The sequence below is a fragment of the Rattus norvegicus genome, chromosome 7 (genome assembly GCF_036323735.1).
Source record: "Rattus norvegicus strain BN/NHsdMcwi chromosome 7, GRCr8, whole genome shotgun sequence".
Classification (NCBI taxonomy): domain Eukaryota; kingdom Metazoa; phylum Chordata; class Mammalia; order Rodentia; family Muridae; genus Rattus; species Rattus norvegicus.
The window spans coordinates 44,170,807-44,189,739 of record NC_086025.1 but is presented as its reverse complement, the minus strand read 5'-3'; the positions used below and the strand labels follow the sequence as shown (position 1 = coordinate 44,189,739).

Below are 18,933 nucleotides of genomic sequence, written 5' to 3'. Positions count from 1 at the left end.
CTATAAGCCTGTGTGTCAGGAGTGCTGTAGACCTGTTTTCCTGTTTTCTTTCAGCCAGTTATGGGGACAGAGTGTTCTGCTTTCGGGCGTGTAGTTTTTCCTCTCTACAGGTCTTCAGCTGTTCCTATGGGCCTGTGTCTTGAGTTCACCAGGCAGGTCACTTGCAGCAGAAAAGTTGGTCTTACCTGTGGTCCCGAGGCTCAAGTTCGCTCGCGGGGTGCTGCCCACGAGCTCTCTGTGGTGGCAGCAACCAGGAAGATCTGCGCTGCCGTTTCAGGGAGCTTCAGTGCACCAAGGTTCCAGATGGCATTTGGTGTTTTCCTCTGGAATCAGTAATGTGTGCACAGTGCAGTCTCTTCTGGTTTCCCAGGTGTGTCTGCCTCTCTGAAGGTTTAGCTCTCCCTCCCACGAGATTTGGGTGCAGAGAACTGTTTATCACGTCTGTTCCTTCAGGTTCCGGCGGTGTCTCAGGCGCAGGGGTCCTGCCGCTCCTGGGCCCTCCCCCACGGGAACCCAGAGGCCTTATACAGTTTCCTCTTGTACCAGGGATGTGGGCAGGGGCGGGCAGTGTTGGTGGTCTCTTCTGCTCTGCAGCCTCAGGAGTGCCCACCTGACCAGGCGTTGAGGTCTTTCTCCCACGGGGTCTGGGAGCAGAGAGCTGCTGCGGGTCAGGATGCATGGGTGTGGGACTCCCGGTAAACACAGGAAGTGCCCGGTCCTAGAGGAATTCTGCCTCTGTGTGTCCCGAGTTCACCAGGCAGGTCTCTTGCAGCAGAAAAGTTGGTCTTACTGTGGTCCCGAAGCTCAAGTTTGCTCGTGGGCTGCTGCCCACGAGCTCTCTTCGGCGGCAGCAACCAGGCGGATATGAACATTTCTAATCACTATGAGCCTCGCTTGGCCTTGCTGTGTATGTAGCTCAGCACATTTGTACATTTCATTGTGTCAAAATGTTGGTACCTCTTATAGAAAAGAAAAAAAAAGCAAATGTTGATAGTTGTGATATTTTTTATTTTATTCATGTGTTCATTGTCTCCTTGTATGTTACCTTTCAGGAAAAACATGTTTTCTCTACATCTTTGTAATATGTAGTTTAAAATAACTGACCAGAGAGTAAGACCTTTCCCCTCTATAAATGAAAATCATGGTTCTGTATGTTTAGTTACTAAAGGAAAGCTTTTTCACCAGTATGCACATTTTTAAGTACTATGGACTCAAAAGACAGTATTCCATTTAGAGAAACAATGATAGAGCACATTATAATATATTAAAAAATCAGAAAAGTAATTATGTTTTCAGTAAGAAAGAGTGTTAATAGTATTGATCCGTTCTCTATTATACATGAAAGTTGTTTTCTTGGACATTACTGGAAGATACAATAAACTTTCAAAAAAGATTTTCCTTGCCTGGAAAAAATGTAGATGTATGTAATTTGTGCTTTCTAAAATATGGGGAAAAAACTCACTGAAGTCTGTAAAACATACATACTTCTCAAAGCACTAACTATATCTGTCTACATTGACTATTAGATATAAAATATCTGTAAGAAAAATAATATCACTTTATTTTTCAATTTTATGGTCTTTCTTTTAGAGCAAGATATTGGCATAGTTATAATTAAGAATGCAAATTTTTAGAGAAGATCATTTAAAGTTTAGAAAATTCCTCATTATTTTTTTGAGGAAAGAATTGAATGCAAGAATGAAGAAAAACCTTTTCTCCCAGAATTCAGTTGAATTCTGGATGATGCAGGTAGCACGGGATAGTTGTGTGGTTAAGTGTAAACTCCCATGCTTACACACTTGGTTAAGGTTCCCTAATATAAGGGGCTAGAAATTAAACCAGGTTTTGGTTGTTGAGGCCACAATAAGACTGAAGAGGTAACTATTTTATCCAGATCAATTAAACATTTGATACCCTGATTATCTGAAACAGAATATAGTGGTGATTGCCAGGATCAATATCATGGTCATTTCTAGAATACAAGGACGTTAACAAACTATGCCGAGTACACAGACTAGATCTATTATTTTGTTGTGCTTCCATGTTTCCTTAATTTCCAAGGGAACATACAGAGAAACACAAAGTAACCTGAAGGCTTCACTGCCTGAGAGAGTGGTTCAGGTTCTCAGGAACTCGAAGGCACACTGGTATCAGGAGCCACAGACTGGTAAAAAAGAAAAAAAATGTAAAAAAAAAAAAAAAAGACATACACCTTTTAAGGTGAATAGGCCAGGCCAACTCTATGGATCCCTGTGCATACACAGTTAGAATCTTTACTTATTTGCATAGAAAATTATTTTTTCACTTTGAGAATTGTTGCAGTAAAGTGTAAGGCAAGACTGAATTTCACCATACGCCATTACTTGTTCTTAAAGTATGAACTACACTACATAAACGCTAGGGACCCAACTCTGGTCCTCGGAATTAGAAGCAAGAGCCATCTCTCCAGCACCCACTTCCTTCTCAGAGTAGAATTAAAGAAATATTAAATCCATAGGAGTAAAAGACAAAAATAAGGTGTAATTCACTGAGGAAGAAAAAGGTCTTGATATTTTTAGTACATTGACCAATGTCCTCATGTTTCCCTCATCAAATAGATGTTTGCTTAGCTTCCAAGATCCCTGCTAGAAAACACTAGATAGTGTTTGTAATGAGGTTAAGCTTTGACCAAAAAATGAGTTTCTTTGTTTTCAATCTCAAATGTTCTACATGGCTTCTCTTATTATGCACATATGAATTAATAATTTATAAGCTTATAAACCTTGATGAGTCTTCCATAGAGTTATTTGCGTGAAAGACTGATGAACTGTATTTGTTCTTTGCATTAATATATGTGTGTAAGTGAGCAGTTAGGAAATCCTTTTGTGTTAAATTGAAAGTAGAAAGGAGTATTTTAGCTACTTAAGCATCTGTAAATGAAATCCATCAGATTATATGATTACAGCTGCAGTCAATCTGTTCATATAACATTGGGTTTTCTTTATGATTTTTTATTTGTGTATGAAGTGTGTGTGTGAATCTGTATGTGAGTCTGTGTGTGTGTGTGTGTGTGTGTGTGTTTGTGTGTGTGTATCTTTGTGTGTGCATGCCTGCCTTGGCCAGAAGAGGGTTTCCAATACTTTGGAATAGGTGGTTGTCAGCCGATTGACTTGCAAGCTAGGAACTGAACTCAGGTTCTTCTGAAAATCAGGAAATTATACTTTGTCATTCAAAATATAATTTATGTTAACACCAACAAACTATTAGAGAAGAATATTCTCTTTTGACCTGTTAATAGCAATATTATTTGATGTCTCACTGAATATCTACAATTTCCAATTGAAAGCTAGTCTTTCAGTATCTGAGAATAGTCATGCCCCTCCCCCAAAGATTATTTCAATGAAGATTTTTTGCTGTTTATGGCAACTGAAGCATTGAGCTCCTGCTTTTGATTGTAATAATGTAAATCTTTAGTGCTATCATGAAGAAAATCAGTTTTGCTAAGTCGAGAAGGGTTCTGTCAAATTCACTCATTAGTCTCGATAGAAACTGAATTGCCATTCATTCAACAATTTTATTTAAGCAGCAACTTATCTGTAAGATGATTGAAAACAGTTGGATTGTTGACTTAGTTTTTCATTTTCATTTTCATCATAGAAATGTGGAAACAGGTGGTATTATCACCATCTAGACAGAATAATTAAAAGAATAGATATCAATTTTACTAAAATATGGCATTTCATGTGAAATGATCCAGTCTGTAGTTTATTATCCTCAGTTATATAATCTCCAGATAAAATGCTGTATTGTTATAGGTAGTTTTAGGACAAAAAGAAGCTCTCTCATAAATCAGGCAAGAAGATAATTTTCAGAATAAAGACTTTTCATGTAGTAAATTGTGTTCTTTGCAAGAATTCCATTGTCTGATTCAAGACAAGTTAAGGAAGTTCTTAAGAGTAAATGGCCTAAGAAAATTTCCCTTACACTTCAGACTAACTCTTTAAACCATAGTAGACTACCCACATATGAGATTTACTTATTTCTCTCCCTCTCTCTCTTTCTCTCCCTCTCTCTCTCCCTCTCCCTCTCTCCCTCCCTTCTATCTTTGTTTTCTACTTGATATAAAAGATAATATTACTTGAGAAATAATGACAACCAAACATGTCAGGATCCAAGTTTTGAGTCTCTCTCTTTCTTTCATTTGTTATCATGTTAAAAGTAATGGCCACTGGGCTAGAAAGATGACTCACTGCTTAAGAGAACTTGATAATTTTGTAGAGAACTCAGATTCAATTCTTATACTCATTGGTGGCTCACAAACACCTGTGACTCAGGTTCCAGGGTATCTGAAGCAAAACATTCATATACATAAAATAAATATGTATTTTTAAATATTTATTTATTTTAAAATATGTATGTACGTATGCATGTATGTACGTATGCATGTATGTACGTATGCATGTATGTATGTACATATGCATGTATGTATGTATGTATTTGTTCTTTTCTTATATATTCCACTCCACTCTTTCCTCTCTTCCCAGTCAGTCCCTACTCTACTACCTCCCCTCCTGCCAATATCCAGTCCTCCACACTTGTCACTTTAATTTTTTTAAACCTCTACTTTTAATGATAATTCTTAAATGCTTTAACTCCCTTGTAGCACACCACGCACCAGGGGTAGTAGAAGAGAAAGGACACAGGGAAAGTGGACCTTTTAAAAAAATTTTTTTTGGTGCAAATTCCTGTCAGGTACAGGTTAGCAGCAGCAGGCAGCTTGATCTACACAAGAACTTTTCATGGATAAACCAGCAGTCCGTTTCAGCAGTATCAGGATAGCAGCACGTAGCACAACCTGAACACCCAGGCGGGAGGGATTCAGATCAGCAGGAATGTCAGGAGCAGTTCTTGGTTGTGCCTCTTTCAATGAAGCAAAGATCAGAGGAGATGTGAGACCAGCAAACACTGTATGGCTAGCTCTGTAAGCAAACCAAGCTCAGCCTCTGTCACTGTCCATAAAGACCTTTTTACACTCTCCTTAAACATCATGTGTGTTCTCTCTGAGTCTTGCCTCTCAACATGAGTCTGTCTCAGCTGACATCACTTTGCCAATCAGCCCAAGTCTATGGCTGTGTCTAAAAACCACAGCAGACCAGCAGAATTTTTTGTTTGTTTGTTTGTTTGTTTGTTTTGGTGCATTTCTCTATATGAAGTACAGAGAAATGGTGCCTAACTATGCATGTGACGTGGACCAGTGTAGTGATGAATTAGTTAAACCTCATTGGCTTCTCGTGGGTTTCTGTCTTTTTTTCCATAATTAAGTTATTTTACATTCCCCCCACCAGCAATGCCTAAGAGTTCCACTCCCACTAAATTTCACTAAAACCTTGCCAACATTTTTTTAAATGGATTTCTTTTACTGGATACATTATTATTTATTTACATTTTAAATATCCCCTTTCTCAGTTGCTTGTCCATAAACCCCCTATTCCCTCCCCTTTCCATTTCTTCTATGATGGTATTTCTCAACCCATCCACCCACCTCTTCCCACCTCCCCACCCAGATATTTTCCTACACTGGAGGGTCGAGCCTTGGCAGGACCAAGGGCTTCTTCTCTCATTCGTGCCCCACAAGGCCAGCCTCTGCTACATATGCAGTTGGAGCCATGGGTCTGTCCATGTGTATTCTCTGGATGGTGGTTTAGTCCCTGGGAGCTCTGGTGGGTTGGTATTGTTGTTCTTATGGGTTTGCTAACACCTTGAGCTCCTTCTATCCTTTCTCTATGTCCACCAATGGGAAGCCCATTCTCAGTTCAATGGTTGTCCGCGAGCATTATAAATAAGGCTACTATGAACATAGTGGAGCATGTGTCTTTGTTGTATGTTGAAGCATCTTTTGGGTATATGCCCAGGAGAGGTATAGCTGGGTCCTCAGGTAGTGGAATGTCTAATTTTCTGAGAAAACTTCAGACAGATTTCCAGAGTGATTGTACCAGTTTGCAATCCCACCAACAATGGAGGAGTGTTCCTCTTTCTCCACATCCTCACCAGCATCTGTTGTCACCTGAGTTTTTTATCTTAGCCATTATGTCTGTGGTGATGTGTAATCTCAGGGTTGTTTTGATTTGCATTTGCCTGATGACCAAGGATGTTGAACATTTCTTTAGGTGCTTCTCAGTCATTCAATATTCCTTAGATGAGAATTCTTTGTTTAGTTCTGTACCCCATTTTTTAAATAGGGTTATTTGATTCTCTGGAGTCTAACTTGCATTCTTTGTATATATTAGATATTAGCCCTCTATCAGATGTAGGATTGGTAAAGATCTTTTCCCAATCTGTTGGTTGCCGTTTTGTCCGAATGACAGGGTCCTTTGCCTTACAGAAGCTTTGCAGTTTTTATGAAGTCACACTTGTCAATTCTTGATCTTAGAGCATAAGCCATTCGTGTTTTATTCAGGAAAATTTCCCCATTACCTATGTGTTCCAGGATCTTCCTACTTTTTCTTCTAGTAGTTTTAGTGTATCTGGTTTTATGTGGAGGTCCTTGATCCACTTGGACTTGACCTTTGTACATGACCAAGGCTTCCCCAGTGTAGGGGAAGGTCAGAATGGGGAAGCAGAAAGGGGCTACATTGTTGGTTGGGGGAACACCTTCATAGAAGAAAGGGGAGGGGAATGGGATAGGGGGTTTATGGTTGGGAAACCAGGAAAGGGGATAACATTTTAAATGTAAATATAATAATAATAATAATAATAATAATAATAGAATGGATTGATTTGCATTCTTCTTCATGCTAATCTCCAGTTGAACCAGCACCATTTTGTTGAAAATGCTGTCCTTTTTTCCACTGGATGGTTTTAGTTCCTTTGTCAAAGATCAAGTGACCATAGGTGTGTGGATTCATTTCTAGGTCTTCAATTTTATTCCATTGATTTACCTGACTGTCTCTGAACTAATATCATAAAGTTTGTCTCACTATTGCTGTGTAATACAGCTTGACTTCTGGGATCGTGATTCTCCCAGAAGTTCTTTTATTATTGTGGATAGTTTTTGCTATCCTGGGTTTTTTTTATTCAATCCCTAAACATAATAAAAAGCAATATACAGCAAACAAGTAGCCAACATCAAATTAAATGGAGAGAAACTTTAAGCAATTCCACCAAAATGAGGAACTAGACATGGTTGCCCACTTTCTCCCTACCTATTCAATATAGTACTCAAAATCCTAGCCAGAGCAATCAGAAAACAAAAGGAGGTCAAAGGGATCCAAATTGGAAAGGAAGAAGTCAAAATATCACTATTTGCAGATGATATGATATGATAGTATAATTAAGTGACCCCAAAAGATCCACTAGAGAACTCCTAAACCTGATAAACAACTTCAGCAAAGTGACTGGATATAAAATTAACTCAAACAAATCAGTAGCCTTCCTCTACTCAAAGGACAAACAGGCTGAGAAAGAAATTAGGGAAATGACACCCTTCACAATAGTGACAATTAATATAAAATAGCATGTTGTGATTCTAACCAAGCAAGGGAAAGATCTGTATGACAAGAACTTCAAGTCTCTGAAGAAATAAATTGAAGAAGATCTCAGAAAATGAAAAAGGATCTCATATGTTCATGGATTGGCAGGATTAATATAGTAAAAATGGCCATCTTGCCAAAAGCAGTCTACAGATTCAATGCAATCCCCCTCAAAATTCCAACTCAATTCTACATACAGTTAGAAAGAGCAATTTGCAAATTCATTGGGAATTACAAAAAACCAGTGGGTCTCTCTTTTAACCACCTTCCAGAGCCCTCTGGGTTATCAAATGAAAGATACACACAGCATTTTAATGTGTCTTGATTAGTTCAACAGCTGGGCATTTCTAATTCTTCCTGAGCGATATCTTTCAAAATCTATATTTTATCTTTGCTGCCCTGGCTTCTTCTGGCGAGCTCCCTATCTTTGCTACCCAAGATGCTTCTGGGCATCTCTTTTTGAGGGCCACTTTCCTTCTTGTACCTACATTTTGGCTTTTACTCCCTCCTGTTCCTTTCTGGTCTGGTTTGTCCTATCCCTCCTCCTGGGGACCCTCTCTTCCCTAGTCCCACCCCACCCCCAACCTAGAAGTCCCATCTCTTTCATCTTGTTCAGCCATTGGCCATTGCCTCTTTATTGATCAATCAAAAATCAATTGGGGACAGAGACCATTGTGATTTGGAAACAGATTCCCGATTTTGGGAGCTGAATTAAGAAAAAGCATTAGAAACAATTCCAGACATCTTAACTTTTCTGTCCAAATTAAAAAAAAAACTTTTCTCTTAGATATAAATTGAGCATAACCATAACAATTATATAAAGTAAGACAAATCATTAACATTTAATTTATCATAATTGTCAATTACATAAAGCGTTCTACACCTATCCTAACTTAAACATATATATATATATATATATATATATATATATATATAATTCTATACTTGAATTATGTTTTGATTTTAACTTACATTACTATCTGGAAACCATCCTTTTAAATCTATCATCTCCCTCAGTGTTAAACAACTTATGATTATGAGGCTGTAACCAGTCTTCAACTCCTTTAGAAATCTAAGCGTGCATTAAATATGACATGAATATATAGGAAGTGTCACACATAGCTCCAGAACTTAAACAAATTGTAGAGAGAGCTGACTACTTGGACAGTCCCGTAATTCCTGATAACATTGATATCTTTGACCTTCTGGCTCAGAACCATCTGACAGACCTTGAAATGAAGGAATGGTTTGTTCTGTCTTGACAGAACTAAATAGTCAACAACCTCACTTTGTGTGTCCTTTCTTGAACAATAGTTTTTCTTTGTAGGTGAATAGAGCTTTTTTCCCAAGTGGCTACATCGTCATAATTGGAGCAACGCTACATGGAGGTTTTGATGTTTAAATTTTTTTTAAAGGGGAATGGGGAAGCCATCAGGAGCAGACTTATCTCATTGTCAAATGATCCTTAATAATAAAATAATATTACATGTCATATTCTGTGGATTTCTGATTTTTTTGAAGACTATATATGTAAAGTATATGTTAAATCTTAACTATTCTTAGTCATTTCTATTTCAGTAAATTGAAAACACTAATATAACCATGAGTTTCCTATCTGGCCCTTAATTTGTGTTACTTAATCATCTTAAACTGTTTGTAATAGGAGCAATCAGAAGGCCTGGGTCAAAGGCATATATTCGTAAATGAGTTGCATAGGCACAATGCCTATCTAAGAGTAACAATATTAATTTTAAGTTTTGTATCAATATATAGATTTATATTAATGAAAATTATATATATATAATTATATATATATGTGTATATATATATATATATATATATATATATATATATATATATATGAAAGCTAGCTTTAGTATCTGTTACCCAGTCTCTGTGTGCTTAGAAGGCTCAGTGCTTGACTGAAGTTTTGATTGGATCCATCTGAAAGTGAGATCATCTGGAATCAGCAGTAATTCCTGAGGCTGTTTTGAAGCAAGTCTTTGAAGCATCAGCAAGGAGGGGGCTGCAATAGCAGGTCAGTTAAGCATCCTGAGGATGAATCTTGCCCAAGTTATATGTTCTGTAACATGAATCTCATAACCAAAATTTTAGTACTACTAAGCTACTCCTATGTATTGGGGAAAGTGCAAAGATCAGTTAAGGATGATTTTTGCTCCTTGTTTGAGCAGGTGAAAGGCAACTATATGTCTTTTTATGAATTAATTTGATCAATAACCAGTTGTAATAAATCTTCATTGATGGCATGTTGAATTTTAAGGATTACATAACCAACAAGGTTTATTATCTAAATTTAGTTGACATTTTGGCTAGAGACATTTTTTATCTAAGCTAGTTATTGGGCTTTCCCCGTGTCAAAGAATCAGCAGATCAAGTTATCTGTCCTGTCTGATCTTGCTTTATTTTCTCTTCTGTCTATCGCCAAGATCTTTAGGGGGTCTTCCCCTATCATACCTGATCCATATCATTCTGGAAAGGGTCCAAAGTCTTTTCTCCTTTCCTGTCAATACAAATAAGGAACTTCTCTCCCAAAATAGTATATCCTTGATCTAGTAACCAGAAATCATTAAAGCTATAGAATGAATAAAAATTAATACCTTGACCTTTCTCTCAGAGGGTGTTTAAGACCATAAATACCACCAAACTTATAATCATCTCCATTTCGACAATTAAAACAATTCAAAGCAATTAAAACAACTCAGTAGGAGAGTAATAGTCCCAAGAGTAAACAAAAGAAAGTAAAAAACAGCCTCACTCTCACTGTTAAGAGTCCCTGAAGAAGACCAAGACGAATAACCATTACATATATTCAAAGGACCTAGCTCAGACCTATACAGGACCCTTGAGTAAACATACAGTGTCTGTACAGTCACTGCAACCCCTAGGAGCCCTGGTTGCTGCCCATGTTCTTGGGGTGACTTTGATGCCTCTGGCTCTTACAATCCTTTCTCCCTCCTTAAAAAGAAATGCAATTACCACCAGCTTGTAACATCTAAGTTCTTTAATAACTATATATAAAGGTACCTTAGTAGAGGGCTTAGATCAATAATCTCTGAGTCCTTTTAGTTGCTTGAATAGTACTAGTGCTCTTGCTGTTAGGAGTTACAATGTTTATTTGGAAAACACTAAGTGTTTTGATGGCTAGGGACTAATGATGTAAGTGAAGTTACCTAATCACCACCACCTCCCTGAGCTTTCCTAGGTGACTTCATTATTTTTTTTATTTCATTTTCATCACCCCAATGCAAGAATAAAACTCTTCCTCATAGTTGAAAAGTTCTAAGAAATGATTTCAGCGAGAAAATGATAGTCACTTCATAGACACTGTTGGTAATTGAAATTATTGATTTAGCTCTATGTGCCTTGACCTTGGTTGTTGAGTTCTGATATCTTAAGTAATTAGATTATTTCTGGCCCTATTTGATTGAGCTGCAACAGTTTTAATTACAGCTCAAGTTCTAATGTAACTCCAGTTTTTATGCAGCCTAAATATTTGTCCTTTGAGAAAGAATTTGATTACTCTAAATTTTATTAAACTAGAAGGTAAACTGCTCCAGCGAATGTTGGCATGTCAGCATATAAATGAAAACCATTCCTCTAAATGCTGCCCTCATAGCATGTTTTAAAGGACATCAAAAGTCGTTGACATGACAGATGTAATTTTGCTCTGTTGGGTATGGTAGTGGTTTGAATAAAATGCTCCCAAAAGCTTATCCGTTAGAATACTTGGCCTCTTGTTGGTAGAACTGTTTGGAAAGGATTTGGATGTGTGGCCATGTTGAAGATGTGTCACTGTGACTTTGAGGGTTCAGAAGACTTGAGTCATTTCCAGTGTGCCCCCGTCAGCCTCCTACTCACAGTCTTGAGATATTAGCTCTTAGATGTTCCTGTCACCATGCCTTTGCTCTGCCATCATGGACCGTAAACCTCAGAAACAATAAGCCTAACCTCATTCTCCCACAATGCCTTGCTCCTGGTGTTTTGCCAAAGCAGTAGAAACGTAACTAAGATGAGTAGAATGTACTTCTGGGCAGTAGACTATGGCAGCATGTATTGTAACCATTATAGTTAGTTGGGCTTTCCAAATCAGACCCATAGCTGTAAGGAAATGCTAGCAGCAAACCATTGAGCTGAGAACGGGGTCCCATTGAAGGAATTAGAGATAGGATTGAAGGATTGAAGGGCTTGAAACCCCATAAGAACAACAATGCCAACCAAACAGAGGTCCCAGAGACTAAACCACTACCCAAAAACTACACATGGACAGACCCATGACTCCAGCTGCATATGTAGCAGAGGATGGCCTTGTTGGGCACCAGTGGGAGGAGAAGCCTTGGTCCTGCCAAGGCTGGACCCCCCAGTGTAGGAGAATGTCAGGGCAAGGAGACGGGCAGTGGCTGGGGAGAAGGAACACCTTTATCGGAAAAGGGGGAGGGGGATGAAATAGGGGCTTATGGATGGGAAACCAGGAAAGGGAATAACATTGAAAATGTAAATAAAAATATCCAATAAAAAAAAGAAAACATATAGAAGACTCATTAGACTAGGACTATTTTCTTTTTCCTTCCTTTCTTCCTTCTTTCTTTCTTTTAATTTTAAGAAATTAATGCATGTTTACTTTTAAGAATGAAACCCACATGAGAGAACAATTAATTGCAGGTTTGTTTTTTAAATAGCTGTACTAAACAGAGGTCTCTGTGGGAAATATTACCAGCACATAATTGTACTGTCTTATTTCTCTCTCACATATATATATATACATATATATATACACACACTATTTCTTATATCTGAGAAACATATAAATGTGAAATATATTGAATGCATACAGAAAAATATTTATATAGAAATGCTAGGCAAATATTTGACAATTGATCCATAATGTATCAACCTACTTGCCACTTACCTTTCTGAATCCTTCGTCTCCTTTCTTATCCTTGTTTTCTCAAAGAAGACTGTGTCTTCTGCATTGTGTACAGGTTGGTCAATGTACTGACTATGACTTCAGCTCACTGGTCCATCATTTTTACATTTAGTCTCCTAGAATAAATTTCAACTCTGAAAGCTTTACAACTCCTCTTATTCCCCATACACCTCCACATTACCACTTGGCTGTCCGCATGGCTTTCTTCAGGTTCCAATGTACCTGTGTCTGTATGGCGCTTGTACCCCTGCGAAGCTTTGTAATTCTCACTGCACAATTCCTTCTCAGAGTTAAATCATATGAGGCTCCCACTGAGGAGCTGGCACAGCATTGAGTTAAGTGCCTTTCTGGTGACTTTACCTTAAGAACTTTATGTATCATCCTATTCTCTGGCTATTGAAGATCAAAGGACACTAGGCCATGCTTTGCTGCCTGTAAGTCTCTGAGCAAAATATAACTGTAGATAATGAAGGGCTGCTTTCTAAATGAATCTTATTAACTCTTCGCTATTTTCTGTGTCGGGGCTTTGCTCTGTCTTTACTGTTATGTCAAATTTATGTGAATGTTTCTTCAGAGTATATGCCTGCAAATGTAAGTATATGAATTAGTATATGCACACTGCATAACTGAAAGGCTGTACACCACTATTGTCATTACCCATGAGCTGGATTATCAAGAAGATTTCCTATAGTATTTTCAAATAGTAGAATTCAAAAGGCTTTGGGAAAATATGAATGAATTTCTAATGGGTGATTCAAATTTATCTTTCACAGTTCCATGCTCAAAATAGATTCATCTTGACTTTTCTTTGTAAAAAGGATCTTTTGGATATTATTGTATTTTACACTGTGTAGGGGGAGTAGCAGTTATATGGATGAACTGTCACCCCAGTAATGTTCAGCTAGAGAGAATGTGCCTGTATCCATCTGGAAAGAGAAAGACAGAATCTTGATGTCATCCCTGTTGCCTGGTAACTGGATTTTTCTCTCATTTAGAGCAGTCTTCATTAGTTCAGAGTAGGTGATTCTTTTTAATGATAATTTGAAACATAGGAGCTTAGAGGTCAGCTATGGGAATTTTGTTTATGGAAAGAATAGTCTTTTGTCAAATGTAAGACATGCTGGATAAGACTCTTGTTTAGAAAGTGAATAGTTATTTACTAATTGTCAATCCAACTGAAAACGAATTCCCAAACCAAGCAAGAATGAGATATGAATGACACTGTCTGAGCCATTATTATATTAGTGATGATTTATTGGAAAGAGACATTGTGTTAGGAAGCTGATCAATGGCATTGCTGACTTGGTCTTTGTAATATCATGTACTCTAATTCTTCAGCCTTTGACAGGGATCCGTTATAACCTAGCCTACAACAAATAATATTATGTCAAATTTATAAAGATCTTCACAAGAACAAAGGTTTGTAAGCCTTCCCTTGAGAAATAATGGTCTGGAAATTTGTTTTCTCCTGTACAACACAACCCTTAATTTTAAGAAAGGGAATCAGCCCACTCTTACTGTCACTCTTAGAGAACAGCAGGTGACAGTGGTCCTTGGAACAGCAAGGTGGGGAGTATAAGGTGATGTGGAATCCTAATAGGACAGTGTTTTGTATCATAGCCCAGCCCCTTACTTGACTGCCACATACACATCCTGATCTTCTGCTCAGTTGTTTCCCATTGGGCTTCCGCAAATGCTTTTAATAAAATGAAATATATATAAAAATAGAAATTCCCAGTTTATTACCAAAACAGAATGAATATTATTTTCCTTTCTTTTCTTGCTATTAATAACCTTTCATTGCTGTAAGGGTCGTCTTTATCATTCTGCCCTGTAGGTAGTCTAGATTCAGGAACACAGAATGCAAGGGCTCTGTTAGCCCACATATGTCTTATTTACATTTCCTGTCTATGTTTTTTCTGAATCCTCTCATGTGCTTGAAAAGGCTACCCTTAACATCCCAACCTGCAGCTACTACAAAATCATGAAAACTCGATTTGCATGCACATGAGTGTAAGGGAAGCATTTACCCATACAGAATTTAATTCCATAAAGTCATTGCAGTTTTAACTAGAGCTGCCTTTGTTCTCTGCAGTTCGGGATGCTTTCTTCCCATGCTTTAGCTCTCGCCTTCATTAATTCAGCACTTCTCATCTAATTGAGCTGCCGATTATATATGGGACTCTTCACTGAACCAACCACCCTATGCTGAGATCAGTTTCTCAGCTCCATTGAGGGCTCTGAATCTAATACAGACATTAGATTGCTTTAAGTATTTTAAGCCATAATTCTATCACGTCTTGAACACCGAGATTAAATTGATTTTCTTTCACCAGTGTACAGTTCACTGTTTCTTCCTTCTATTTGCTACCACCATTCAAGTTATTTATAGCTCATGGTATAGATTCAGAAGTGGAGTGAACGATTTCTTTACAAATTGCCTCTGCGCCCACCATGATGCTATGATTAATATGACTCAGCAGTAACCAGCCTGCTGAACTGATTTATCCCTCGAACTTCAACCTTGAACATGGACAACCAAGTTCTCAGTCCAGATTGCTTAACGTAGTGTCTCGAGTGTCACCATAGGGGCAGAAGAGTGGTTTTCCAGATACAGCAGGGACTCTGAATCACAAACTGGTTTTGTCCTATTGCCTTGCCCATTCTCTTGAATGTCACTCACATTTAATGCTGATTGCCAAATTTCTGAAATGAACCCTGGGAGTTTAACAGACACCTCCTCTTTCTCTATTTAACCCAAGCGATTACAATGACCTATTGATTCTGAGTATGACCTAAGTTGGTCTCATCTTCCACTTCTGTTTACTTTTGCTACATCATCAACTGCCTGTTTATCTCTGAATATGGGGATTATTAATTTAGGGCTTTAGTTTGTCAGTAAGAAAATTATCTCACAAAGTAATTTAGCAATGATTGCCTCTAGTGATCTCTGTGGATCCCACTGTCCTTGGATAGATGTGCACATTTCAAAGCTTGGCACTGACAGTCATTTGTAATTTTCCTCTTTGCCATTTACATTCTCTTTTAATCCATGGACTTTGCTCCACTGAACAACTGAAATTCTCAATGGGCTCATTAAAGAAACTTCATAGATGCCGCCATTTCTATTTGGTGTGTAATTCCATCACAGCATTCCTTCATCCCCAAAGAAAACCTCTTTTGATGAAGAGATTGTATCTAACAAATATATACTGAATCATACACCTTTAAATATTATCATAGAAGAATTCTGTAATGGAAATATAAATTACATACACTCTTTCTCTTTTTGACATCTTCACTATCTCTTTCTGTGTGGTTCATTTGGGGAGTACAATTGGTGGTTTCCAATTTATTTTTAAAAGCTCTGATCATAGGAATGAAAACTGAAACTTAAAACATGTCAGAGTGTGCATTTGGTAGTTGGAAAAGGTTTCTTTGAAACAAAATGAAAAGAACTGGAATGTTATTACCTAATGATACAAGTGATTGTTGGGTTCAAAGTAAAAAAAAAAAGTCCTGGTTCTGATCTGGTCAGAATTAGAAAATAACCCATACACTCATTGTATGAATGTATGTATGTATGTATGTATGTATGCACATATGTATGTATTATTTATTTTTGATGAGGATTATAATACAGGTCTTCTGCATATATATATATATATATATATATATATATATATATAATAGGTATTAGCTTATTATTTTATCAGACTCCTGAGCATGAAACTCTTTTACCTGCCCTTGGAACATTTTTTTCTCCTATTGGGTTCCGATGTCCAACTTAGATATAATAATATTTGCTTCATCTTATTATGTTTCATTTTGTCAAAAAAAAGGGCCTTTGTAATATTTTCAATGATGTCTTCCACGTTTGTATGTAGCTACATAAAAGCAGTAGGTACGAAAACTACTGGTTTAATAAGAAACGTATCTCCTGTTGTCATGGATCTGATGTTCCATGTGATATAGAAAATACATCTACGCCGCGGATCCCGGCCCACAGCAGCTCTCTGCTCCCAGACCCCGTGGGAGAGAGACCCAACCGCCTGGTCAGGTGGGCACTCCTGAGGCTGCAGAGCGGAAGAGACCACCAACACTGCCCACACCTGCCCACATCCCTGGCCCAAGAGGAAACTGTATAAGGCCTCTGGGTTCCCGTGGGGGAGGGCCCAGGAGCGGCAGGACCGCTGCCTCTGAGACACCATCAGAACCTGAAGGAAACAGACCAGATAAACAGTTCTCTGCACCCAAATCCCGTGGGAGGGAGAGCTAAACCCTCAGAGAGGCAGACACACCTGGGAAACCAGAAGAGACTGCACTCTGCACACACATCTCGGACGCCAGAGGAAAACACCAAATGCCATCTGGAACCCTGGTACACTGAAGCTCCCAGAAACGGTGGCACAGATCTTCCTGGTTGCTGCTGCCGCGGAGAGCTCTTGGGCAGCACCCCGCGAGCAAACTTGAGCCTCGGGACCACAGGTAAGACCAACTTTTCTGCTGCAAGTGACCTGTCTGGTGAACTCAAGACACAGGCCCACAGGAACAACTGAAGACCTGTAGAGAGGGAAAACTACACGCCCGAAAGCAGAACACTCTGTCGCCATGACAGGATGAAAGAAAACAGGAAAACAGGTCTACAGCACTCCTGACACACAGGCTTATAGGGCAGTCTAGCCACTGTCAGAAATAGCAGAACAAAGTAACAGTAGAGATAATCTGATGGCGAGAGGCAAGCGCAGGAACCCAAGCAACAGAAACCAAGACTACATGGCATCATCGGAGCCCAATTCTCCCACCAAAATAAACATGGAATGTCCAAACACACCAGAAAAGCAAGATCTAGTTTCAAAATCATATTTGATCATGATGCTGGAGGACTTCAAGAAAGATGTGAAGAACTCCCTTAGAGAACAAGTAGAAGCCTACAGAGAGGAATCACAAAAATGCCTGAAAGAATTCCAGGAAAACATAATTAAACAAGTAGAAGCCCATAGAGAGGAGTCACAAAAATCCCTGAAAGAATTCCAGGAAAACACAATCAAACAGTTGAAGGAATTAAAAATGGAAATAGAAGCAATCAAGAAAGAACACATGGAAACAACCCTGGATATAGAAAACCAAAAGAAGAGACAAGGAGCTGTAGATACAAGCTTCACCAACAGAATACAGGAGATGGAAGAGAGAATCTCAGGAGTAGAATATTCCATAGAAATCATTGACTCAACTGTCAAAGATAATGTAAAGCGGAAAAAGCTACTGGTCCAAAACATACAGGAAATCCAGGACTCAATGAGAAGATCAAACCTAAGGATAATAGGTATAGAAGAGAGTGAAGACTCCCAGCTCAAAGGACCAGTAAATATCTTCAACAAAATCATAGAAGAAAACTTCCCTAACGTAAAAAAAGAGATACCCATAGGCATACAAGAAGCCTATAGAACTCCAAATAGATTGGACCAGAAAAGAAACACCTCCTGTGACATAATAGTCAAAACACCAAACGCACAAAATAAAGAAAGAATATTAAAAGCAGTAAGGGAAAAAGGTCAAGTAACATATAAAGGCAGACCTATCAGAATCACACCAGACTTTTCGCCAGAAACTATGAAGGCCAGAAGATCCTGGACAGATGTCATACAGACCCTAAGAGAACACAAATGCCAGCCCAGGTTACTGTATCCTGCAAAACTCTCAATTAACATAGATGGAGAAACCAAGATATTCCATGACAAAAACAAATTTACACAATATCTTTCTACAAAGCCAGCACTACAAAGGATAATAAATGGTAAAGCCCAACATAAGGAGGCAAGCTAGACCCTAGAAGAAGCAAGAAACTAATCGTCTTGGCAACAAAACAAAGAGAAGAAAAGCACACAAACATAACCTCACATCCAAATATGAATACGATAGGAAGCAATAATCACTATTCCTTAATATCTCTCAACATCAATGGCCTCAACTCCCCAATAAAGAGACATAGATTAACAAACTGGATATGCAACGAGGACCCTGCATTCTGCTGCCTACAGGAAACACACCTCAGAGACAAAGACAGACACTAGCTCAGAGTGAAAGGCTGGAAAACAACTTTCCAAGCAAATGGTCGGAAGAAGCAAGCTGGAGTTGCCATTCTAATATCAGATAAAATCAATTTTCAACTAAAAGTCATCAAGAAAGATAAGGAAGGACACTTCATATTCATCAAAGGAAATATCCACCAAGATGAACTCTCAATCCTAAATATCTATGCCCCAAATACAAGGGCACCTACATACGTAAAAGAAACCTTACTAAAGCTCAAAACACACATTGCACCTCATACAATAATAGTGGGAGATTTCAACACCCCACTCTCTTCAATGGACAGATCATGGAAACAGAAATTAAACAGAGATGTAGACAGACTAAGAGAAGTCATGAGCCAAATGGACTTAACGGATATTTATAGAACATTCTATCCTAAAACAA

At 38.3% G+C, this 18,933-nt stretch overlaps 1 protein-coding gene across 5 annotated transcripts in view; it reads left to right on the top strand.

Moving 5' to 3' along the window:
• Acss3 (acyl-CoA synthetase short-chain family member 3) overlaps positions 1 to 18,933 on the top strand; it is a 208,983-nt gene that overhangs the window by 146,968 nt on the left and 43,082 nt on the right. Inside the window, exon 10 of one of the 5 annotated variants that reach the window (XM_039079108.2) lies at positions 8,836 to 9,000. The exons of the other annotated variants lie outside the window; for them this stretch is intronic. Within the exon in view, the coding sequence (XP_038935036.1) occupies positions 8,836 to 8,843 (8 nt within the window). The 3' untranslated portion in view covers positions 8,844 to 9,000. Of the gene's footprint in view, positions 1 to 8,835; positions 9,001 to 18,933 lie in introns of those variants that run through there. 5 annotated transcript variants of the gene reach the window in all.